The sequence below is a fragment of the Rhinoderma darwinii genome, chromosome 3 (genome assembly GCF_050947455.1).
Source record: "Rhinoderma darwinii isolate aRhiDar2 chromosome 3, aRhiDar2.hap1, whole genome shotgun sequence".
In the NCBI taxonomy this organism is placed as follows: Eukaryota; Metazoa; Chordata; class Amphibia; order Anura; family Rhinodermatidae; genus Rhinoderma; species Rhinoderma darwinii.
Window position 1 is genome coordinate 396,817,244 of NC_134689.1, and position 26,999 is coordinate 396,844,242.

The following is a 26,999-nucleotide window of genomic DNA, read 5'->3' on the forward strand; positions in this document are numbered from 1 at the left end:
AAGAAATCATCTCTGTTACGAGATACCATCATTGCCTGGAAGGTATTGCGCAAACACTATAACCTCTCTTATCGCATTTCAAAACATATGCCCTTATGGCAGCACCCAGAGTTTGCAGCAGGAAGATCTAACAAACTAATGTCAGAATGGAGGGAGAAAGGGGTAGCGACTCTGGGGGATATGTTCCACGCGCAGGATAAGAGGTGGTTAACCTTGCAGGAGCTCCAGAATAAATATGTTTTTGTTCGGCATCAGCACTTACAGTACTTACAAATAGTTAATCACTGTAAAACTAAACTAGCGGATGTAGCGGATGAGGTCCCCCCCAACCTGTTTGATTCATGGTTCGCGGACAATCACAGACACTCCATTTCCCAATTATATAGTACACTCAGACCAACACTAGTGAAGATGTCCCCGGGGCAGGCCTTTGGGAGATGGGAAAAACTGTTTAATTTACCAGGCATTGAAAAGCATATTGAAAAAGGGCTGGTGGATTTCAGGGCACACGTGCACAACGAAAACTGGAGGGAAACTCATCTGAAGATCATTCACCAAGCAATATATGCATTTACCCTGGCCCCCTCCGCCTCACAACCAGATAGGAAAACGTCATGCCCTAGATGTAATATCTCAAAGACAGACATGTATCATGGCCTTTGGGCGTGTGCACATATTCAGCCATTCTGGGGGGAGATAACATCCTTATTGCAGCAGGTGGGCAGGTTCCATGGGAATTTAGGGCCAATGGAGGTCTTATTCCATATACAACATGATGGAGAATTAGAAGAGACAGAAACGACACATTTAGCTCCCATGGCCCATGCCACACTGATAGTGGCAAAGAGGTGCATACTCCAAAACTGGCTGGTAGCTGAAGTACCGACTCAGAACATGGTGGTTCAGGGGTTGAGGAAACTGTTTTATCTAGACCGCATTGGTATATTACAGAATAAAGACACGCAGAGCAAAAAATTCTTTGAGAAATGGAAGCTTTTCCTCACAAAATATTTCACCAGTGAAGAACGAAGGGACATCATAGATCCGTTTACGGGAACGTCATGGTACTTGATTGAAGATCTTAAGGGCACTTTAGGGGCACTGAAAATATCACGGGAGTAAAGCATATATATCCACTGGGATTTCTTAAGTCTTGCGGACTAGCTGCCTGAGTTGGTGAACTGCTTCACGAAGCTCCAATTGTTATGTATGCTCCAATTTCTTATTTGTTCTGTGTATTGTTTAGTTATGTAAGTTAGGCAGATATGCAAAGTTATGTAACAATGTTTACAGGAATACCCGACAGGTGGGGTTAAAGGAAGGGAAGGATAGAGGAGATAGAGGAGATGAAGGAGGGCTGATGGCCCATGGGGAATAACTTCCAAGATCAAACCTAGTTTGCTGGGAAGCATTCACTATCACATGTTCATTTATACATTTTTTGTAATGTTTATTATTATGGCAATGCATTACTGTATGATTTGTGTTTTTTTTGGGTGGTGAAAAAATTCAATAAAAATATGTTTAAAAAAAAAAAAAAATACTTAGTAAAATTTTTCGCAAATCGGCTCAATTAAGTTATTTCCCAGGTTATTCATGATGACCAGTCCGGATTTATGCCTGGGAAGTCCACTTCAGACAATATTCGGAGGGTTAGGACGATACTGTATTACCATAGATTAGTATATAGTCTGATCTTCTGCTCCACTCCCTGCTTCTACTTCGGGCTGCGGCGCCGCGTCAGGCGGGCGGGGAGCTTGCTGCTCCCCGCCCGTCTGGCGGGGCTGCGCTGCTGGAGGCGTACACGGGAGGAGGGGACTCCAAGTATGGGACTATACGATAGGACGCTATCGTAGGTTGGTGGGGTGTATTGGCGGCTGTCATTGGTGACTGCCGCCGAACACCTAGCCACCCGATGGTAAACAGCTGTTGCTCCATCTGAAACTACTTGAGAGGAGAAACTATTTAGGGCTGCGTGGGTGATCCGGACATCAACCCCTGACGAAGCATTATCGAAACGCGCGTCGGGTCCAGCAGCGGTCTCCCCTCCCGGTCCTGATCTCCTGGCTACTCTTGTACTGCGTAGGTGTAGGTATACTGCCTATTGTATGTTAGATTTGCCTAAGATTGCACTTGCATCTGTTCTATGTATAGGTATCTATCTGTGCAAATGTACCATGCCTAGCACCTGCCCAAAATGATTGATCTATGCGCTTTAGCTTTCTGTGTGATCGGGCGACTAGTCTACCATCTTGGGGGCCACGCTGCTGTTATGTTCTGATTCCATCATTTTACGAGGGTTCATGTTATTTTATTGTGTATAGTTGTTTTTATGTGATTCTTTGTGTCTAATTGACTTTAATAAAGATTGTTCATAATTTTTCAATTATCTGGTTGTGACTTGTTTCTTTTTCTGGTTTGTTATATCAGTCACTAGGACCATTGGTATAATTTGGGGCATTGTTCGGTTTGCTTAATATTCGGAGGGTGACGTTGCCGTGTTTTGTGTACCCTTTATGTTACAAAATGGACCTCTTGGGTCAACAAAATAAAGAATTTCAAAAAAAATAAATATTCGGAGGGTGCAGGTCCTCACCCAGATTGGGGGAGCCCTGAAGGCTGATTGGGCTTTGGCGTCATTGGACGCCGCGAAAGCCTTTGACTCCATAGAATGGATATATCTGGTCGAGACTTTGAAAACGTTTGGGTTCGGTCCATTGTTCCTTAGGTGGATTTCGATTCTCTATAAGGCGCCGAGGGCACAAATTCTGGTGAATGGTGAATTATCCCCATATTTCCGTTTGCAGAGAGGTACTAGACAGGGATGTCCCCTATCCCCGCTGCTCTTTGCTCTTGCAATTGAACCATTAGCTATCCGTATACGACAACACCCTGAGTACAGAGGGATTTGTTTGGGGGGTAGGGAGGATAGAATTGGCCTATACGCAGATGACATGGTTCTATTTATGTCCCAGCCAAATGAGACTTTACCTCTAGCGATCACTACTCTGGAGATCTTTGTAGGGTTCTCTGGACTCCATATTAATTGGACTAAGTCCTTTTTTATGCCCTTACAGGGGGCGGGATGGTCGGACTCCATACATGGCTTACGGGTGGTCTCCTCATTTGAATACCTAGGTATCATTATCAATCGGGACCATAGGAACGATTATGACGCTAATATATTACCGCTACTAGAATATGTCAAGGCTAAATTTAGGATCAGGAGCACTCTGGCAGTGACTGGCAGAATAAATTTTATTAAAATGGTCATTCTCCCCAAATGTCTTTATGTACTTGAACACGCAGCGACACCGGTGTTTAAAACATTTTTCAAGCAGATACATGCCTTATTCCCAGCATTTATTTGGGGTTCCAACCGCTCTAAGCTCAGTCTAACTACTCTGCAGCATCCAAAAATCTTGGGAGGTGCAGCTTTGCCAGACCTATTTCTTTATTATTTGGCGGGACAATTAAGATATCTGAAGATATGGGTCGACAACATGTCATTGCCAAATAGGGAACATCATTTGGCGTTTCATATGCAATTGAACACTCTATGGCCAGTATTATAGGGGCCCCTGACGGCACTTAAAAACGTGTTGCCCATTCATAGGGTGGCGTCCCAGGTGTGGCTGGCAGCGAAAAGTATTTATGGGTACTCCGATGTACCAGCTGATATGCCATTATGGTTCAACCCACTACTCTCACATATCTCAGATGCTTTGGATCCCGCATTCTGGATTCAACGCGGGGTATGTACTGTTATGGATATGTACATGGACAACACTCTTAAATCATTTACACAAATGCAGTCTGACTGAGATACCTAGAAGTGCCTTTTATAGATACCTACAATTACGCCATGCTCTAAAACTCCAATATCCTTCCCCTGACACGACATTCTCACAATTTCCGTTGATAGGCATTTTTAAATCCCAGGGTCCCAGAGGCTTGATATCTGCCATATACACGTCTCTCATATTGGCCAAATTAGCTAGTACACCCCTGCAGGTAAAAGACAAATGGACTACACATATTCTGGACCTTACGGAGGGGGATTGGGAGGAGGTCCTATCCTCTCCGCTATTTGTGTCTCCAGCTGCTAATAATAGGATGATACAAATATACATAGTACATCAAAGTTACCTTACTCCAGTTAGATTACACAAATGGGTAGATACCCGAGTACGGAATGCCACAGGTGCCGGCATCCAAGGTCAGACTTTTGGCACATGATCTGGGCGTGTCCATTTATTTCCTCTTTTTGGGTTGACGTAGTAGGGGTAGCTACTGGAATCCTGCATATACCTGTTCCGGCTAGTCCACAAATCTGTTTGTTTGGTATTTTACAGGATGAACATTGGCCCCATTACTTGAAAATATTCCTCCGGGAGATACTGTTTATGGCAAGGAAAACTATAGCTTTACGCTGGATGGACTCACGTCCTCCTACAGTGTCTAAATGGAAATCACTCGTGAATTCTATTATCCCGTTTGAAAGGATACTGTACAAGAAAAGGGGATGCACTGATAAATTCCATAAAATTTGGGTAGCGTGGTGTACTTCTGCGGTGACACAATATACCCCACACCGGTATAATGACCTCCGTCGGTCATTGACACACAATTGATGCTAAAGGGTTGATGGATATTATGTATGGGATACTTGTTTGATTACATGCATGCATTTCCTTTTATTTGAAACATTGATGTGTAATGTCTCACACTTTATCTGCCTTATTTTCTGTAATATGTGAGTAGTATGATTGCAATTGTAATTCAATTCTTCAATAAAACGAGTTTAAAAAAAGAAACAAGACAAATGACACGGCATCTGGTAGGCACTATAATGCAAGAATATTTTCAGAAGAGATGTAGCACATATAGAAGATACCTCCCCAATGAATTAGGAATAGTGAAGTGTGCCCTTGCAATGCCTCACAAGAAAACAACATTCACACCACATTCATCCCATGCCCCATTCTTCCCAAACCCCCCCCCCCCCCCAGTCCAATCAGAATTCCTTCCCCCCACCTTTAAACCACAGACTCGGATGACTCCAACCATCTGGACCAGATCTTATCAAATCTATCAGGACAATTTCTGTTTAACCCCTTCCTGCACACGGGCGTGACTGTACGTCCAAAATCTAAGTGAGTTCCCGCACTCGGGCGTACAGTCACGCCCTGCAGATAAAGCGAGCACAGGAGCTGTGCACGCTTTATCTTCAGCGGCTGTCAGCTGTTATACACAGCTGACATGCCGCTGCGATGGCTGTTACCGCCGATCGCAGCCATTTAACCCCTTCAATGCGGCTGTCAATGACGTCCGCCGCATTGAAGTGGTTTACAGAGGGGAACGCAGTGAAACGTAAAAAAATGAAATTAATTTGGTGTCGCTGTAATCGTCTCGCCCCGCAGAATAAAGTGAACATGTTGTTTATACTGCACGGTGAACACTGTAAAAAAAAAAAGAAACGTGCTGGAATGGCTGTTTTTTGGTTTCCTCATCTCCCAAAAAATGGAATAAATAGTGATAAAAAAAATTGCATGTACCCCAAAATGGAACCAATAAAAATTACAGCTCGTTCCACAAAAAACGCGTCCTCACACAGCTCCGTCACCGGAAAAATAACACGTTATGACTCTCAAAACGCAATGATGCGAAATTATGCAAAATGACGGCCCAGACTCATTTTTAGGTCCAGTAGAATTTCACTAAATACCCCACATTGTCATTTGCTGGACCCCACAGGTGGACCCCGTAGATGCAGCTGAGATGAGGACACTTTAGGACCCTGTGCGGCTTTTAGGGCTAGTGAAGAAGTCAAAGATTAGGCAATACTGGAGCGCAGATATTTTGTACAATACCCAATAATTTGCACATTTCCCTTCCACTTTGCTTTAATTCCTGTGACATGCATAAAGGGTTAAGAAACTTTCTAAATGCTGTTTTGAATACTTTAAGGGGTGCAGTTTTTAAAATGGGGTGATTTGTGGGGGTTCCTAATATATAAGGCCCTCAAAGCCACTTCAGATCTGAACTGTTCCCTAAAAAAATAGCCTTTTCAAATTTTCTTGAAAATATGAGAAATTGCTGCTAAAGTTCTAAGTCTTGTAACGTCCTAGAAAAATAAAAGGATGTTCAAAAAATGATGCAAACATAAAGTAGACATATGGGAAATGTAAACTAGTAACTATTTTGTGTGGTATTACTATCTGTCTTACAAGCAGATACATTTGAATTTAGAAAAATGCTAATTTTTGCTAATTTTCTCTAAATTTTGGTGTTTTCCACAAATAAATATTGAATTTATCGACCAAATTTTTTCACTAACATAAAGTATAATATGTCACGAGAAAACAATCTCAGAATCGCTTGGATAGGTAAAAGCATTCCAGAGTTATTACCACATAAAGTGAAACATGTCAGATTTAAAAAATGAGGCTGTGTCATATGGTCCAAAAGTGGCTGGGTCCTTAAGGGGTTAAGCAGAATGTGGATGAGATTTGATTATTATTATTACTGTAAACGCACGCTGCAGAATTTCAACAGCATTTACGCTACGTGTGGCCTTACCCATAGGGTAACTGCATGAGTGGTCACTTCTCTTCTCAGACATTCCATAAAAATGTGGGAAAAGCCCCTTTAGTTTACCTGCAGAAAACCACAAATAACAGGTTGTCATATCATAATGAATTATGTCTGTTTCCAAACAACTCAGCTCTGCTTTCCCAAACTCAGCACTGCTGCATCTGTTCCATATGTGCAGATACCTGTAAACATATAAAAATAGTATATGGTGTTAAAACAGTGTACACACAAGCATCCGGCTGACTTTTTTTTTGCATTTGCAGCCCACTGTATTCAAGGGGTGGGTGTCTAATATGTCACAAACACGTGCCACATTTATAAACACCCTGGGATGTGATCTGTGCCAAAACCTTGCAGCATTTCCAAGTATGGCGCACTTTATGATCCAACAGCGCCATTTTTGCTGACAAAAAAGCAGACCAGTGTCCTAATCGATGTAAAAGGGGAGTCGTCGGCTCAATTTCAGACAGAAGCCATGTTTCTTATAATAAATATTATAATGGCTTTGCAGAATCTAGATACACAGAGTATGCAGGCACCGTCACACAAGGGCACAATCAGATGTATGTGTATTATTAGTGTTTCTTGTGATAAGCTCAGGCATTTGAGGTATGTAATTGTCCAAGGTACCTAGAGGAAATGAGTCAAGGCTAGGGGTGTGTCATAGCAAGGCAAGCTCTTGTCTATGTCACATCATGTGTTGTAAGCCCCGCCCCCTCTGGGTAGTACTAGAGCTCTTTTAAAAATCACACCACTCTTAGCCCCTCCCACCAGTAGTGTATAGGAGGGGAAAAGAAAAAAAAAGCAAATTAATTACAATTCACCCAGGGCCGCCCTGGACACTTTGTAATCTGAACTAGAAGTGTGTGCACCCTGATCCTGGGCACAAGGCAGGGGAGTCCTGGGCATTGCTATATATCTATATAAGGAAAGCTGCTTCTAGTTTTATAGGATTTTATTTATATTACTCAATCATGGGAACTTCCAGGACCCCACTGATCTTCTTGCTGCTGCTGCTACTACATCTGACATCTGCTATCTCAGGTAAGTGCATGGAGATCATCTCCAATTCAATATATCTATATATATATCTATATAGATATAAAAATGTATCTGCTATATATACATATAGCTCGTTGGTAGCCATGTAATAGGTTATGACTAGAATGTTGCATGTTATAATGGTATCTAGATCGTTACCTAGGTTACAGGCAGGTGATTCCCCTCTGTTTATAGATTACGACTTGTGGTGGGACTACAAGTCTCAGCAGGTTAGGCTGGCACCCAGCTGTAGGATTTTTTTTTTATCGTTGTTCTCATACAAGTCCTGTCAGCTATCACTGGGGCATTCATGTGGTGATAGGGGGGGGGGGGGGCAGCTTTACCTCAGATAAGGTGGGGTCGTCTGAGGTAAAAAGCAACCGATATTTATGTGATTCTAGGGCTAGTTTCTTCCCTATCTCCTCTCTCATGGATTTATATCATAGTATCGCAATATAATTACCGATAAATTGTCTGATAATTAGGACCGGTGACATTTACAACCGGCTTTTCATTCACACGACACACGCACTGAGACCTGGCCACGCCTACTCCCATGAATGAGCCGCCGCTGCTGGTTCGTTATCTGATTGGGCAACGTAAAATCTGGCCATCGTGAGGCTCCGCCCTCTGGGCCAATAGGAAAAGAGGGCGAAATGTAGAAAGACAGCGCCTTCTATGAAAGTGTTTCCCGCCCATTTCATGAGGGGAAAATGAGTACGTCACTCCTCTTCCCTTAGATGTGTGAAAAAAATAAGGCAAGGGTGTGGTGGTCGCCTGTTCAATGTTTTCTGAGGAGCTTTTACGCACGTACATGGAGGCTTTCACAAAGTCATGGCCCCCTTTGCTATAGTCACGTTATATGTGTTGTATATAATACGTATTTTTCCATAGCTGTCATCTTGAAGCAGCTTCAAGATATCTGAGGTGAACTTGAACCCTCTGCCCGAAACAAGTTGATCCTACACTTTAAGGGTATGTTCACACGGTAACGGCCGAAATTACGGGGCTGTTTCCAGGAGAAAACAGCCCCGTCATTTCAGCCGTAACGGCATGTGCAGGCGCTTGAACGCCGCGTCCGTTACGGACGTAACTGGAGCTGGTTTTCCATGGAAAACGGCTCCATTTACATCTGAAGAAGTGACATGACACTACTTTGGCGCGGGCGTCTATTTACGCGCCGTCTTTTGACAGCGACGTGTAAATATACGCCTCGTGTGAACAGACAAACGTCAGCCCATTGCTTTCAATGGGCAGATGTTTGTCAACGCTTTCAAGCCGTAATTTCGGACGTAATTCCAGGAGTAAAACGCCCGAATTACGTCCGTAATTTGGCCGTGTGAACATACACTAAAATTTGAGAAGCGTTACAATACGCTGAGCCGTAAAGGGGCATACACTGAAGGAAGAGGCACACCTGAAATGATATTACTTTGTAGAAAAATTCTATGGCTATTAGAACAAATATCTGTTGGTTCAGAACTGATCAGTTTAGACCAATGATAATCGCAACGGTCATCTTCTGTGGTCGGATCGTTGACTTTTATTGTTTTGTGACCATACGGCAAGATTTCACTATGGGCGCTGTCAACTTTTTTTTCCTACATACGTAATAATGTGTGTTGTGATAGCGATTTTGTGTCGCCGTGTAACCCCAGCCTGAATAGTTCATAAATATAAGGATTCAGTCCCTACACTTGAGTATTTGCATTATTATCCCATATAGGAATAACAACTCATCCAAGGACACGGGAAACCTCCATAGGGATCTATATACATATCGCGTCCATATGGACGTAAATACGTAAACAAATATTAGCCCCCCCACCCACAGACCTACCATAAGGTGCGGTCATTGACAATATTTTACTGCTCCACATGTGGTCCATTAGTGATATTCACTATAAATTATACTTCCCGTTGCTCGTGTCAAGCGCACGTAAATAACGTAACCTGTCCGCAAAGTAGGGAAGTATAATGGCAGGAAGGTTATTTACAACCATCTAATGGGAAATTTAACTACAGCATAAAATGCGATTTTTATGGTTTCCTTATTTACAAGAGAGTTACAGTCAAAAGTGAAAAATCCCCAAATTTGAAAATATTTCCCATGATTTACGGCTCATGCACACGGTCGATGTGCCACTCAAGCCGTTTATGACGGCATCCGAGTGGCACCCGATAGTCTTCAGTGACCCATTCACTTTAGCGGGTGAATTGGGTCCGTGAAAATGATCCGATCCGAGGAAAGATAGAACATGTTCTATCTTTCCTCGGATCACTGACGGGACTCGGACGACACACACGGTCGTGTGCATGAGGCGTAAATGTCAGGTCCCCAAATAACCGTACAACAAAAAGAGATTGTGATAGAAGATAATCACTGTATAGTAAATGTGGCCCTCGTTGTAGTTCGGACTATTTATATCGACTGGCTTCGACTAAACAAAACTCAAAATAAAGTCTCGTGGATCGTAATACGTTTATAATCTGAGGTAAATTCTTAAACAATTTTTATTTAAAGGGTTTGTTCACTTTCAGCAAATGTTTTCAGCAATGATGAGCTCTTTGCAGAATTTCTATGCCCCTATTCTAAATTATATGGCCGATTAGTGTCCAGCCTCTTTGAATCCAGTCTCTATTGGTTGTATACTTGATCTTTTGAGATTATTTTGATCTTTTTTTAATATTTGGTGTTTTTGCAGCCGTCCGCGTTGCAGCAACTGTCTCTACGACAGACTGTCAGCACTAACGTCTCTAGGAGCCACACCTTAGGGTGCCAAAGCTTCTGTTTAACCCTGAGCAAGCCTACATCTTCTCTATCCGGTGTACAGTATATACAGTGTTTGTGTTCAAAACTTCAGACTGGAACGGCTGAAAGCCACACGTTCCTGCTTTATCTCAACTCGTAATCACTTGAGCTATGTTTAAGCCGTTCTATGCCATTACACCGTATACGGTATAGGGAAGTTCTTACATCTACATTTATAATATACCAGGAATACTACATTTAGGCCAGAATCACACACACATTTTTGATGCAGTTTTTGGATCAGTTTTTTACGCCGAACCGTACACAAAAAAGGAGATACATCAGTATTTTCTTTATACATTTCCTTCCTTTTGGATCCACTTCTGGCTTTGGTTCAAAAAACTGCATTTAAAACTGTGTGTGATCCTGGCCTTAGGGTTTGTTATAGGAAGTGGCAAACTTGCCCAGAGCCCCCCAAAATAACTTTTGACATTTCATAGTGGCATGTCAGATGTTTTGATCGGTGGGGGTCCGAGCATTGAGACCCCCACTGATCGCTAAGACGGAGTGTCAGAAGCGCTCAGTTGAGTGCTATGCCCTAACGCTTCTGATTTGCTTTCCTCGGAACGGTAGACTTTCTTTTGAGCCCGTACACTGCTCCGAGGGAATCCGATCAGAAATAAAGTAGCACGGCACTCCCCCGAGCGCTTCTGCCACTTTGTTTTATCAATCGGTGGGGGTCTCAGTGCTCGGATCTCCACTGTTTAAAGCTTCCGACATGTTACTATGACATGTCAAAAGTTTTTTGAAAGTTTAGTTACCCTTTAAGCAGGTAACTTCTTGGCAGATGAACGGTGGGCGTCCATGTATCGGGTCTGATAGGTCCTCTCTGCTCCAGCTTTCCATTCTGGATGATAGAACGATGTCCCTATTCCTTAACCCAACTCGATTAAAGGCGTGGTACGAGATTAGGAAAACATAGCTGCTTTCTTCGAGAAACTCCATCAAACTTGTCCATGCGGCTAATTTGCAAAACCACACACAGCCCGTGGACAAGAGTCCAGCAAAGCAGCCATGTTTTTCTAATCTCGTATTACCAGTTAACTTTTATATACTCTAAGGCTGGATTCACACGAGAATGTTCGGTCCGTAAAGGACGGAACGTATTTTGGCCGCAAGTCCCGGACCGAACACACTGCAGGGAGCCGGGCTCCTAGCATCATAGTTATGTAGGACGCTAGGAGTCCCTGCCAAGCTGCGGGACAACTGTCCGGTACTGTAATCATGTTTTCAGTACGGGACAGTAGTTCCACGGAGAGGCAGGGACTCCTAGCGTCGTACATAACTATGATGCTAGGAGCCCGGCTCCCTGCAGTGTGTTCGGTCAGGGACTTGCGGCCGAAATACGTTCCGTCCTTTACGGACCGAACATGCTCGTGTGAATCCAGCCTTATAGGGTTTGTCGAAAGAGGACAACCCCTTTAAGGTGACAGAGAAGCAAACATTTTGCTCAAGTCAGAGAGGGGATGTTATGTTCTAGTCAGATCATTTAGGAAATTTTGAATTTAGCGTAATTTACGTCAGAAACTCCTCAGTATTAACTCCTACAAGAGATGAACCTTGCGGTGTAGTTTCCTAGAGGTACGATCCAAGGTTTGTACTTCTCTCATGTTATTAAGTAACTTAAAGGAAACCTACGTGAGTCACATTATATGATACCGAGTTTCCGCACTAGATAAGGCGCTACAGGTGAATACAACCTTATCGTATATAGCAGAGGTGAAGAGAGTATAGTAATTGTAAGACACTCTCAGGGTAGGGCCACACGGGAGCGGCTCTGACACGGCCATGACGCTGCTAACAACCGCGCCGGCACCATGTTCGGTGCGGCTGTCGAACATGTTAATACAGGTAAACCGTCCCTTTATCTGCAAAATCGTGCGGCCATGAATTAATACACCCTATATGGCTGCACGGCTTTGCAAATTACAACAACTTACCCCCTATTTATTCTCTATGGGAGCGCCGGAAAAAGCCGAACACTGCACTCGGCTATCTCCGGCGCCCCCATAGAGAATGAATGGAGCGGCAGTGCGCATGTAACCGGAATACCTCTTAACGAGGTATTTCTCAGCTGCTTCTACATAGTGCCAGCGCGGTTGTTGGCCGCGATGCGACCGTGTCAGGGCCGCTCCGTGTGCCCGTACCCTAAAGGGAGTCTGAGAAGTTGAACGGTTTCTTAAAGAGACACAAAACTTGTCTATTTTCTCTCATTGCCACCTGTTGTTATCAGACATTTCAGACTGGGGAGGAACTGACTGTAGTTCTCCGATAAGATAGTTGACAGAAAGTGCAAGTAAATTGCGGCCCTTACAATCGTTACTTTTAAAACCCCATTATTTCTAAATAAATCGCACAGTCTTTGTGCTGAAATGTACCTTTTTTTTGGCATTCCTCGTAGATAAAGAAATATTGGGTGCAAAACTCTGTCCTTTACTGTAAATTTTGCAACGTATACTTTGGTCAACAAGGCGACATCTATAGTAGAGCATCCCCATAATCTGAGCACGTATGTTCAATGGAAAAGTTTGACATTGTATTAAAGATGGCGCAGGTGTCGGGTAGCATACGTACATACCCGAATACATTGACTGGCAATTTTACAATATGCGTCTTATATATATTTTGGCCATTCGCAACGTTTTTTAATATTCATTATGGCTTCCACATTTGCTCTCCATTTTTAATACCTTCCTGGATAAGTGATATAAATGAAGAATAAAGTTCACATGTGGGCGTTTTCGCTCCTCTGTTAATGTTTAAACCAGTTTTCATTCGTGTCTTACTTTGGTTATTATTGTTGGTGGTGAAATCGTACACCGTGCCACCGTCTTGTGCTCTTTAGTGCATGGCCCACAATAAAATCACTTACGTTGTCAGGAGGATAAATAGTCAGTGTTGTCAAGATCTTATGAAGAAGCGGCAGCGGCATGAAGAATGAATTGTGTATTGTCAGGTCTGATAGGTTGGTCTTGTGCTTTTTATTTTTATTGCCGCACCCTGATGAACACGAGGCACTTGCATTTTTCAGACATTTGTGGTTTAGGAATCCTTGCATTAGAGACCACAATTTGCTGGTAGATCCCTAAGGCTGGATTCACACGAGCATGTTCGGTCCGTAAAGGACGGAACGTATTTCGGCCACAAGTCCCGGACCGAGCACACTGCAGGGAGCCGGGCTCCTAGTATCATAGTTATGTACGACGCTCGGAGTTCCTGCCTCTCCGTGGAACTACTGTCCCGTACTGAAAACATGATTACAGTACGGGACATTTGTCCCGCAGCGAGGCAGGGACTCCTAGCGTCGTACATAACTATGATGCTAGGAGCCCGGCTCCCTGCAGTGTGTTCAGTCCGGGACTTGCGGCCGAAATACGTTCCGTCCTAACATGCTCGTGTGAATCCAGCCTAAGGTTTCCTTAATCGTCCTTTCCCATGGGTATGAAGAACCTTGCACATGCTGTGAAAACAACCTCAATCGGATGAATGGAACTGATTTTCAGAAATGTCCGCGTGTGATTGCACCCTTATATATACCGCTCACCATAACTTTCTCAAGAGGACACCATGCAATATGTATACACGTGGCCCTGTACACAACGAAAACCTATAGAAAATGACCGGTTCCATGCGTAAGGAGCGAGGCCGTTTCCTATCTCGTAGAAGCTAAAATGTACAGAAACGAGGCTGCTCCGGGATGTTCTAACTTGTTTTTAGGGCGTAATGTGGGCGTAAATAAGAAATGACAGCTCATCTCTCTAGAAGAGCAAGTTTCGCGTCGAGGAAATCTTGGCACGCATTCAGTGTCTTATATTTCCCCCGCCCACACGAAAATACTTTCATTCCCCCAGGAGACTGGAATAGACCGGGCTGACTGTATGTTGGTGGTATGCAAAAGCTTATCCACCATGTGAAATGAATTCTCACTTCTCTCCCTACCAGAAATGTGTTGTAGGCTTAGGGTATGCGCACACACAAAATAAACTTCTCAAAATACCAAGCTGGTTTCAAGGGAAAACAGCTCCTGATTTTCAGACGTTTTTTAATCAAAGTCGTGTTTTTCACTGCGTTTTTAACGGCCGTTTTTGGAGCTGTTTTTCTATAGAGGCTATGAAAAACGGCTGAAGAAGTGACAATCACTTCTTTTTCGCGCCCATTTTTTGAGAAACGGCCGCGTAAAAAAAAAAAACCTATCGGAACAGAACGCAGTTTTTCCCATTGGAATCACTGGGCAGATGTTTGGAGGCATCCTGCTTCCGATTTTTCAGATGTTTTTCTGGACATTTACGGCCCTAAAAACGGCTGAAAACACTCTGTGTGAACATAGCCTTATAGTGTAACGTATGTAATATGGCATCCCTTTAAATATATTAGAGAATTGCATTATGAGCAAATCCCTTTTCAAGCCGGGGCTGTTCTGTCCAAGAATCTGTGGGGCAGTCAAATCACCGCCTGGGGGGGGGGGGGGGGGGTCCGTCATTGACCGTACACCTGCACCTATCTCTTTCTCAGCAGGATTGTCTGGAGATATAGCATCCGTTTCCTGAGCAGGTTTCCATGTCCATTACATGTCATCTCCCTTGTTTTATACCCCTCGATCTTTGTAAGCTGCACCCCCCTTTCTCACATCAAGAGCTCCTACCGACACAGCGACCTGAAGATATCAATTACTCTAGAGCCCCCGGGCCTCTGCAGTGAATACACTACGTGTTCTATCTATACGTAGAACATACTGACTTCTTGCTGGTTGTCATGTGCTAGATCTTCAGGCATGTGCTTTCCCTTTTTACAGCCCCACATTACGGTCTTATACTTAGGATGTATTCACACACCGTATGCGTGTACTTAGCCTTATATTGTTTAATCACAGGCAACGTTCTACTTCTAGTCCTTATTTATCACTGGATATAGTTGCAGCAATTCCTTCAATCCGGCAGAAATACTCTCGCATAAAATAACTGTAAATCATTCTGGAGATGATTAACTATGAGACTCAGGGCCGGCCTTAGGTTGGTTAGTGCCCTGTGCAGTACCCTTATATAGTGCCCAAATAACATGATAATGGTGATTAAAAAGTGATTTATTTTGGTTGAGTTTTATGGTTTTTTTTTCAATAATCTAGAATATTTCATAATCTCCATTTATGTTGGATTGAGTGATCATTTAGGCTATATATTATACATTAGTATAATAAAGCTAGACCAGCTTAACATTATGTTTTATATATATTATTTTTCTCCTAGGGGTCGCCAAGTGTGACAGAAACGAGTTCCAATGTGACGACGGTAAATGTATCCCGTACAAGTGGGTCTGTGACGGCAGTGAAGAGTGTAGGGATGGGTCTGACGAGTTTCCGGAGACCTGCCGTAAGTACAAGAACATATAGACCCTGTCCATGAAATATTCTTGGAATTCCGTGTATAACCCGTTCTCGTTCTTCCCAACAGGGCATAAAACATGCAGCCCTGACCAGTTCAGCTGTGGTGGCAGGTCAAACCGATGTATCCCCAAGTCATGGCAGTGCGATGACCAGGAGGACTGTGAAAATGGCTCAGATGAGAAGGACTGTGGTAGGTGTCGTGTTTTGGCTGCTCTAATCGGATTACATAAGACTTTTTCTGTTTAATGGAAAACTACTGTGAGTTTCACAATATCTATTCGACCGATAAAAGTACAGAAGGGCACATGTCACATTTTATAATATGTCTGCTATATTTAGAATATGCCCCTTGGCGCTGCCAGTATGTGAGAAGGCAGGTGATCGGGATTACTGACATGATTGACATCTATACATATCACAATATGGCGGTTCCATGTGAAAACCACAGGACATAGGTTTAGTGTGTTGTACATAATTTTATATCTTCTGCCTCCTCCTTTCTGTACAGCTCGCAAGCCTTGTGCCTCTGAACAGTACCAGTGTCGCAGCGGAATGTGCATCTCTCTCGCTTACCTATGTGATGGCGATCACGACTGTGATGACAGCAGCGACGAAGACTCTTGCCCTGTTCCCACGTGTAGTCCATCCTTTTTTCAATGCAAGAACTCTACTCTTTGCATCCCCAAACTATGGACCTGTGACGGGGATCCTGACTGTGAAGATGGCTCTGATGAGCAGAGCTGTGAAGGGAAGGAGCCAATAAAGACTGACAAACCCTGCTCCTCTTTGGAGTTCCACTGTGGCAGCGGCGAGTGTATACACATGAGCTGGAAATGTGACGGAGGCTTTGACTGCAAGGACAAATCTGACGAAAAGGACTGTGGTACGTAACTAGTCGAGATGTGCCATGAGTAATACTAGCTTCTCACACATTACTGATGACCTATAATATAGTGATGTATCTAAAGTTGGCCATACATGGGAAGATGTTTCGCCGGCGTGATCTGTGCTTCTCCTCCATATCAAAATGCTGCTGTTTTCTCGTTGTCAGACAGCAGTGCATTATGGGAGCTCAGAGAACAATTACAAAGCTGTCAGGTCACATGTCTGACAGCAGTGAAGCTAAAATGTTGTCTGTTTCCAAGGGCAACCAGCAGAATTTTGAAAGTCTCGATCTATCTGTCTATTTATATATATTTATATATAAAACATGAAATAACTTAAATTAGATATCCACGGAACAATATCCGATTCCCACGATCCAATTCACACAATAAACTTGGCTTATTTTTATTTGTTCTTGATTACAGAAAAGCCGACGTGCAGCCCAGATCAGTTCCAGTGTAACAACGGGAAGTGCGTTCACGGCAGTCGGCAATGTGACCAACAATATGACTGTGAAGACCTAAGTGACGAAATGGGCTGTGTAAATGGTGAGCATCATATCTGACAACATACAAAGGGATCTACACTAAAGCCATTATATGATAAGTACTAGTGATAGTCTTTAAATGTTTTTTTGTTTATATGTGATGTTATATATCTTTCATTTTCCTGATTTAGAGACAAAGTGCGAGGGTCCAAACAAGTTCAAGTGTTTCAGTGGAGAATGTATCACTATGGACAGAGTCTGTAACAGCGTCATAGACTGCAGGGACTGGTCAGATGAACCACTTAAAGAATGTGGTGAGTACGACCACCAGGGGCATCTGACTATTATCCGCTGCACGGTTTTTGTCTATACTTACAAACTGTACCATCTCCTATTTACCAGGTGAAAACGAATGTTTGAAAAAAAACGGGGGCTGCTCCCACATTTGCAACGATCTCAAGATCGGGCACGAGTGTTTATGCCCGGAGGGCTATCGCCTAGTTAACGCAAGGAAGTGTGAAGGTAAATGATTGTATGAGGTCTATTACTTTGGGTGTAATTGGTCCCATTATTACATGTTTAGCACAATTTCATCTTCACTCATGTTATGCTCTATGAGGTGTTTTAATATACACAGAATTTATATTGGTCTCAATCTTTATCCCTTCAGATATTAATGAATGTGAGATACCTGACACCTGTAGCCAAATCTGCACTAACTTGGAAGGAAGCTACAAGTGTGAATGCTATGAAGGTTACCAAATCGATCCTGTGACGGGATCCTGCAAGAGCATTGGTGAGAACAGTAGGAGAAAGCTTTTTTTTTTTTTTTTTAAAGGAGTTGTCTAAGTAGACAACCCCTGATTTGCAATTACCAGGTCATCAGCTGTTTGCTGTTGCTTCAGAAACCCCCGGTGATCAGCGGTCACTTCCAGGTAAAGCTGCGGCCACAGAACTCCAGAAATGTGTTATTAAATGGCAGCCATGTTGGCTGCTCTGACTCCTAGACAGGGGATCACAGACACGGTAATCCCCCCCCCCCCCCTCTATGACCTCCATATTGACTATTATAAGAAATTATTTTAGAGTTGACTAGCTGTTAATGTTGTTTTTTTATTTTCATTCCATAGGATCAGTGGCTTACCTCTTCTTCACCAACCGACACGAGGTAAGGAAGATGACGCTGGACAGGAGCGAGTACACAAGTTTCATTCCAAGTCTTAAGAATGTAGTGGCATTGGATATGGAGATAGCAAGTAATAAAATCTATTGGTCTGATTTATCCCAGAAGAAAATTTACAGGTAATGAGACCATCCAGGACGGCTGTTCTTGCCCCTTGTGTGTAGCATTGCCGTTAACTTTGCTTTTGAAAATTCCCTTTATATGAGAACCTTTCCTTTCTTACGCCTACAGTGCTTTAATGGACAAGGCTCATAACTTTTCACACCACGAGACTGTCATCGGAAATGAAATTCAAGCTCCAGATGGTATTGCAGTAGATTGGGTTCATGCCAATCTGTACTGGACAGACTCTGCCATCGGCACCATCTCAGTGGCCAATACTGCCGGCTCCAAGCGAAAAACACTTTTCAGAGAGGGTCTGGCAAAGCCACGAGACATTGTGGTGGATCCCACAAAAGGGTAAAGAATATTTTGTCTCTTATTGTGGTCTGTACTCCTTTTATCAATATAGTAGTGGTCTACAACCACTAGAGTATAGTGGCTCTACAGCTGCTGCAAAACTAATTCCCAGCATGCCCTGACAGACTGAGGCTTCAGGGCATTTTGGGAGTTGTAGTTTTGCAACAGTAGCGGGCCTAGAGCTCGGAGAACACTAATATAGAGAGATCAGAGACTTGTACTATTAAGATTTCCACAATTATAGTAAAAACTTCCCTCCTTTACTTTTTTAGATTTATGTATTGGACCGACTGGGGCTCTCCTGCCAAAATTGAGAAGGGTGGTTTGAATGGAGTAGCCAGACAAACTTTGGTCAACAGAGACATTGAATGGCCCAATGGCATCACACTGGGTGAGTTTTTTTTAATGATCTTCATTAAATGAACATTCAGGGTGTAAGGGGGCGGTGTATGACACAGGGATTCTCTTTGATGTTCTTGGAATCCATGTGTTATGCACCCCCTTTGATAAATCCAATATGATAAATCCAATATTAGTGAGAGTTCTCTATGACAGCTCTTCATCTTACATGTTGTCTAATCACTTTCAGACCTGATCCATCAGAGACTGTACTGGGTGGATTCCAAGTTGCACTCCCTGTCCAGCATTGACGTCACTGGAGGAAACAGAAGGATGGTTATTGCTGATGAACATTACTTATCTCACCCGTTCGGCCTCACCATCTTTGAGGTAAGATTTTTCTACCTTTTTTTGTCTTAAAATAGACCTGATCCTAATGCTGGACGTAAAAGAGCACAATTCTGCTGGATGCCAGTTGTTTCTCTGCCAAGTATTTCCCTATCTAGAATTGTATTCTCTCATATCTGCAGTGCTCAAACATCACTTATCAATTTTAATATTAACACTTCGCCAGTATTTTTCCTCTTCTAAGATTCTTAAATATTTGTTTTCTAAAGGAGCTGGTCTTCTGGACTGATATTGACAATGAAGCTATATTCAGCGCTAACAGGCTGACCGGAGAACAAATCAAGAAGGTTGCCGAGGATCTATTATCACCAGAAGACATTGTCCTGTATCACAATAGGGGACAGCCTGAAGGTATGACGTGCAATAGTGTTTATAGCAGGGCTGGTGATGCTATGGACATCTTCTGTTAGATGTGAATTTTTTTCATGAGCTCATAGTCTGTTATTTGGGTGCAGCTGCGATATCTACCGATCCAGTAAACAATAAAGGGTTATTCCCATCTTAAAAATGAATGGCATAACCCAGAAGTCTGACCCCCATGATCCTGAGACTAAAGTGGCCACTGGAATAATTTAGCACTACAACATCTTGACTGTTTCCCTGCACAGCGGAGCCCTGCCATCCACTGTGCAGGGAACGGCAGCATTGCCCCATTTAGGGTGGGGTTCCAAGAGGTCGAACACACCACACCGATCATCAAGTAGCATCCTAGGTCTATGCCATCACTTTATAAGATGGGAATAACCCTTTCGGGGCCAAACATGCTTGGCACACGGTCATCAGAGAGCAGCCCATGGAACCAATAATATGCTAATTTTGAAATGCTATATCTATACTCCTTTATTAGATAATTTTTAATTTACACATCACTCATTTTTGCTTCCGTGTTCATTCTAGCTGAAAACTGGTGCTATCTTGAAAATGGAGGATGTGAATACCTGTGTCTGCCAGCCCCACATATCAATGCCCATTCCCCAAAGTATACTTGCGTATGTCCTGATGGAGAGCACCTAGGTCCAGACGGGAGGAGTTGTGTAAAAGGTATGTTCTCTTACTTATAGCTGCCTTCAGCCAGCGCCTGTCATGTAGTGTAAAAGACAAATTCCCAACCCTCTTTTTATTCTTCACCTTCCCAGGTCCCTATTCCCTAAGCTTCCAATGCATGCTGATAAATGTTATACTATATTGTTAGTGTGTATATTAAAGGATCTGATACACTATTATTTTTGGTACAGGGCCTGAAGGGGGAGGTGCCTGACACCTCTTTTTGATGTATCAGTTTTGCCTGGAATTGGAATGTTCCTTTTAAATAATATGAAAACAACAAAAACTGTTAATAAAATGCAGGATGATCTAGAAATGTCATCCTTGTCTCCACAGAACCAACATCTTCAGACGCCTCTGTTACCTCACCTCTTGTCATAACAACAACCATTTCTCCAGTCACAACTCCCAAGAGTACAACTCTAGCAAAACTTCTCACTACGCCACCAAGGAGGCCGCCTACTACTAAGCCCGAACAGCCTACAACAAGGCTGCTAACCACTGTTACAACAACCACTACCCAACCAACCACTAGAACAAGCGCCACACAAAGCGCAAAGCGGAACCATGATCTTTCTACTCCAGGACTTAAAAGTGCCACAGATTCACACCCAGGTACTTATCAAATAGGAAATATTAGAATGTAATAATTAGGTAGAAACCAGCTCATAAAAAACTAATCCTGATGTAAAAATAGAATTCAAGGGAGATGTGAAGTTTTTACTGAATTTGATGATGGTTTTGTTAACAGTTGGGAATAATGAGGTCAGAATGGAGACTGCAGAATCCCATTCCAACGCTATCTACGCTGTCATCCCTGTTGGTGAGTTGTTTTTTTTTACTGTAGAATGAAAGTGACGTGTTGCATTGTGCAGGATTTCCCGGTTCCACATGTTTTATAGAATAATCTAATAGTGCTTCCCTCTTTTTTTTTTTTTTCTTTCTTTCAGTTATACTGTGCCTACTTTCATTCGGAGGCTTCCTCTTGTGGAGAAAATGGAGATTGAAAAACACGAATACTATTCACTTTGACAATCCTGTATACCAGAAAACAACAGAAGACGATGAAATTCACATATGCCGAAGTCAGGATGGATACACCTATCCTTCAGTAAGTATTTAAGAAATAAAATCGTTTCTATGGCCAAAATTACTTTAATTTTGTAAGAATCACTTTACAGTCTATCACCGATAACCCCTTTAATATGAGAACCACCCTTGCCGGCTGTTCATTTCCCTTGGAGCGACCACTTTAACACATGAACAGACCTTGTCCAGCAGACCAAGAACCACTGCTTGGCTCTTCCTCTGGACCCCTCTATAATATCCATATGCCCTAATAGTGCTGATGGAAAGGCGTTGTTGAGATGAGTCCACCCCCCTTAAAACAGCATGTTACTTAGGTTTACCGTTGCTTTGGGCCCCCTCTAGATATTAGATGACTACTGTCTGATCCTGTCGATTTTGACAGAATCAGTCAATATTCATATCCATGGTTATCTCAGACCACCCCTAGACAGATCACTGTTGTACCCCTTGAGGCTGATCACTGTTGTACCCCTTAAGGTAAGCTGGCACCGAAGCTTACGCTTCTGTCTACAAGTTGCAAATATGTATTTATATGCTTTTAGGTGATCTGAATGTGCATGGCGCTTGGAGCATCTGACTGCCATGTTATGTCTGTGGTCCGCTTTACAATCAAAAGATAAGCTAGATCTATATGTGAGGTGTTGTCACCTTGTTAGTGAACGTTAGTAAGCGTAGTCTGGCGTTACCAACTTAACATGATCCTATCTTTTATCTTGTCTTCACAGAGGCAGATGGTGAGCTTGGAAGACGATATCGCTTGAAACCTTAACCAAACGTGCCTATCACCAAACTCTGCTGCTCAATTATATCAGGGGATATGACTGCTAAACCCAAAAATGTACCGTCCATACAGCGATACCCTCCGACACAATCTGGAGTTCTTGAGAATTTTTAAACTTTTGTTTTTGGCTTTTTTTTTTTTTGTTACTCTACCAACCAAACCACTGAACACAATGCCCAGAGACTGCAGTTACTCTATTTTTCTGAGAATTATTTATGATGATGATGAGGATGATGTTGATGATGATGTGCCATTTATCTCCTCCCTGGCACCTCTATCTATATTGCAAGAACCACTACTTGTACATGAAGGACTACAATGAAAAGGTCTGTGAAGGTTGGGAGGAGACTGGAGAATTAAATAGAAATCTACGCACTGGGGGACTATGAAGGACTAATAGGGATGACCCTGCCGGTGTTTACATTATGTTTTGCTTTAAAAAGCACAAAACCGTTCTCAAACACTAAAAGAGTGAAACATTGAACTGGAGAGACATGCGGAGCAGAGGGAAGCTTGTATGGAAATGTGGATGTATACTCAGAGGTTAAGCTCGGGTTTGGAAATACAGCCATATATTTTTTTTCTATAGGCTCTGCCTTCCCAAGCTGCAATGTAGCAAACCAGAAAAGGCCACAAATCAACCAGAAGTGCCTAACCGACTACCACCTTTTGCTTTCGATCCTCTATTCTCTGAAAACCCATCCTTCCTGTTGCACTTTGTTGGTCTCAAAGTATTTTGTAAATATTTTTTTTTCTTGTCTTTTTTATTTGCACATGTTTGAATTTTATTTTCATCTGCCAGTATCCAACGGGGTATGATGGTAGAGAAAAAGTTTTGACGTATGGAATCTGGGAAGTTTGGCTGTTTTGTTAAAGAAGACCTGTCACGAATTGTTTACTGACCTGAATAGCTCTGTCTACCTGATTAGAGCACTGTTTTTTATTTTTTTTCTTCCTGGACCCCACCTGTTCCAGAGTTATGGCACACTGTTTGTGTTTGCTCCCTATATGCTAATTTGCTGCATTTACCTTCAATCTGCTTCGCACTGATTGGTCAGCATCAGAAGCATGAAATCTAGCTCCACCCCGTTGGCTAACTACAGCAAATGGGTATATAAGGAGCCAACACTGTTGGGGTCCAGAAGAAAAAAACAACTATCCCTGGGTTCAGAGAGACCGCACCCTTCAGGTCACTTAACCAGTCCAATTTATCTGACCTAGTGACAGGTCCTCTAAGCTTTATTTCTTCTAATGAGGTTACAATGATAAAAAACAACTATTTTAAGTGGTGCTACCTACACCAGAAGAGCCTGTTTGTTACCGTGTTGCCTTAATGTGCAATTAGTACTTGAAATATCAACTTTTATTGCACGAGAGACTGCTGGATAATTGATAGACATTCAATAACTGTCGGGGGGAAAACCGGCGTTGAAGATGGCTAATTTCCCCAAACCCATTCGTTTTAAGGAGTCAGTGGGTGATAAGCAGCTGCCATGTGTATTGCCGTTTTAGGCTGCCCAAAGACATTTGCTAGGCAGACCCTGCTAAAAAAAAAACTAATGGTATCTGGTAGATACACCTCCATGTCTATTAAAGGGGTTGGTCATTTCTATTGTAATATTTCTCTGGTGAGTGGCTGATCATGGGGGGGCTTCTGCGGCTTGGGATCAGCTGTTATCGGTAGGGGGGGGCTTTACATGAATGCCCATTGATTTTACTGGTTGCCATTGATAATTATTGAAGATTTACGTCCCGTTTTACTCTCCACCACTACAAAGGTCCTGATTTTAATCCATGCCTTTCGTCTCTCTTTTCACCATGTAGAAGTTAGCCAATCTTTTAATACAGTATTGAAATCAAAACTCCCTGCCTGATCCTGTGAAGAGATTTCGTTTGCTTTTTGCTTTATTTTTACGTGAAGGGTGTAAATATTTTCTGTACTGTTGTTTTGCACATATTTTCTGCATTGTATATACATGTACTTAGTTGTATTATGTATGGGGAAAAAAAGTTTAATATATAATTTATTTATTTGTAAATTGTCTTTGTGTTTTTATTCTTAAGTTCGAATGAAAGATCGATTGGGATCCTGGAATAATTATTCAGGATCAAGTTATGGCTTCCTATTGTTGGTGGGTTATCGGTCAAATTTAAAGGACAACTCCATCCAAAATTTAAAAAGGATACACATGGTTTAGAGCTTAGTAAGTTACAATAAACAAGAGTCAAAGAAATTAGAATTTCCAGTGATTGTACATTAAAAAACAAAAGCAAGCCCTCTTACGGGAAATAGTCCCATGCCATGTCTCATTGAAGCCTCCAACGCAACCAATTAGAGCTCCGCACTATAAAAAGGAAAGCAGTAATCTGATTGGTTGCTATTCTCTAACACATATGTTGATACATGAGGTAATGCCTGAGGCCCCAGTCAGAGGACTTAAGCCAGTTTCACATGAACACAATACAAGCGTGTTTCTGTTCCCACATTACGGCTGCAAATCCCGGCTTGACTGCGGGTCTAATAACTGAACTAACCGCATCATAGGTCATAGTTCGGGTCATTAGACATGCATTCCAGCTGGAATTTGTGGACGTGGTACGGGGACAGAAATGTGCCCGTGTTACACTTATGTGAGACTGGCTATAGTCAAACTCAAACTCATCATTCATTAATTTTGGATGGAATTACTTAAAGGAAAACTCTGGGAAAAACTGATACGCGGTGTTATTCTTAGTGCAGGGCCTGAAGGGGTGGAGCATAACAAATATTCAAAGAACACCAAAGAGAATTCTTGTCATGCTCCGCCCCTCAGACTCGCAGTAGGAATAACACCTTATCCATGTTGCCGAGTGTTTTTTGTTTCCTTTAAGACCATATCTGATGTTATACCTCTTCTCAACACTCGATATCTGCAATCATATATTCTATAATTGTTATAATTTGATGTCAATTTGGCATCCGACAAGCTAGAAAATAGTTGTTATTCTAAAACATGTTCTAATAAAAATACTTTTATAAATATCCTCCTGTATAAGCATATATTCCATGTGGTAAATTGTTTTTACAATCGTGCGTGGGCTGATGAGAAGGCTGTCAATCTGTGGATGGAACCAACAGCACCAAAAAGGGTCCCAATTATTCTACTTGCTTTTGATATCATTTCACAATTCAGAGAGAAACACTTGAACATCATGCCCACCACCCCCTCACCTAGGCCACATTATAACCTATCTCCCCCCATGAAACCTCTCACTTGCTCTTTAGAAAGGAATAATCCATCTCATTACCACCACTGTAAAAATCACAGTAGCTCTACTTACTGCGTGTCCCATGATGCTTTACCTGGACATCAGAAAGGGAGGTGTGGAAAAAAAAAAAAAACATTCTTTCAGAAGCTTTAGTTATATAAATTATTCAAAATTGTGAACAGGATGCTGGAGAGCCTTTGCTGCAAGTCTAAGGCCCAAGGGAGGCAGTAAACTGCCCTGTGCAGCAGCATGCATTTCACAGGCAGAGTGCCAACTCCAGTCCACTGAATTAAGGGCAGAGATGATTGGTTGTCATTAGCCTTACATCATCTACTGGAGACCGGGAGCAGCTTGGAGGAGATTCAGTGACAACCGCAGAATACAATTTGTTATGCAAATTTGCCGTTGTTACCAAGTGTATTCCTGAATTGTTGGTATACAGTGGCCAAGACATATTCTACATAATATTTATACTTTATTTCACATCATCTGTCTGAGAAAAGGGAAGAATCGGAGACTTGGATATGGGCATATCTGCAGTATTGATGAGAAGTCGGTTTATGACCACCCTTAATATATGATTTGATAAATGATGAGAAAGGCAGTGCTATGTACCAGCTGCTTTTTTGACAAGTTAATGAAGAGGACTAGAAAGAAAGATCGCACACTCAACCATCTGAGCCCTTTTAAAGAGGTTTTTTGTCTAAATTAGTTTTTCGCAAAACTTGGGTTAATGCGGTAGAAATAGACAGAGGAAGACACAATACAGTCTTGGCAACACTCATTGCTGCTTCTTATTAGGGTATGTGCACACGTAGTGACCAAAAACGTCTGAAAATCCAGAGCTGTTTTCAAGGGAAAACAGACCCTGCTTTTCAGACGTTTTGTGACCAACTCGCATTTTTCGCGGCGTTTTTCGCGCCGTTTTCACGGCGTTTTTTACGTCCGTTTTTGGAGCTCTTTTCATTGGAGTCTATGAGAAAACAGCTCCAAAAACGTCCAAAGAAGTGTCCTGCACTTCTTTTGACGAGGCTGTATTTTTACGCGTCGTCGTTTGACAGCTGTCAAACGACGACGCGTAAATAACAGGTCGTCTGCACAATACGTCGGCAAACCCATTCAAATGAATGGGCAGATGTTTGCCGACGTATTGTAGCCCTATTTTCAGGCGTAAAACGAGGCATAATACGCCTCGTTTACGTCTGAAAATAGGTCGTGTGAACCCAGCCTTAGAGTGAACATTCT

At 42.5% G+C, this 26,999-nt stretch overlaps 1 protein-coding gene and 1 long non-coding RNA gene across 3 annotated transcripts in view; one reads left to right on the top strand and one right to left on the bottom strand.

The window, feature by feature from the left end:
- Positions 1 to 8,173, bottom strand: part of LOC142750166 (uncharacterized) — a 189,881-nt gene extending 181,708 nt beyond the window's left edge. For both annotated transcript variants that reach the window (XR_012882577.1, XR_012882576.1), the window contains exons 1-2: positions 8,102 to 8,173; positions 6,661 to 6,779 (exon numbers count right to left, since the gene is read on the bottom strand). This is a non-coding gene — a long non-coding RNA (uncharacterized LOC142750166). The remainder of the gene's footprint in view (positions 1 to 6,660; positions 6,780 to 8,101) is intronic.
- LDLR (low density lipoprotein receptor) lies at positions 7,405 to 25,529 on the top strand. Its single transcript, XM_075859012.1, has 18 exons — positions 7,405 to 7,641; positions 15,694 to 15,816; positions 15,898 to 16,020; positions 16,339 to 16,713; positions 17,141 to 17,263; positions 17,394 to 17,516; positions 17,605 to 17,724; positions 17,873 to 17,998; positions 18,333 to 18,504; positions 18,617 to 18,844; positions 19,117 to 19,235; positions 19,434 to 19,573; positions 19,801 to 19,942; positions 20,489 to 20,632; positions 20,972 to 21,250; positions 21,387 to 21,458; positions 21,586 to 21,746; positions 22,450 to 25,529. The coding sequence occupies exons 1-18, from the start codon at positions 7,572 to 7,574 to the stop codon at positions 22,483 to 22,485; spliced, it is 2,676 nt and encodes an 891-aa protein (XP_075715127.1). The 5' UTR covers positions 7,405 to 7,571; the 3' UTR covers positions 22,486 to 25,529.
- The last annotated feature ends 1,470 nt before the right edge of the window (positions 25,530 to 26,999 follow it).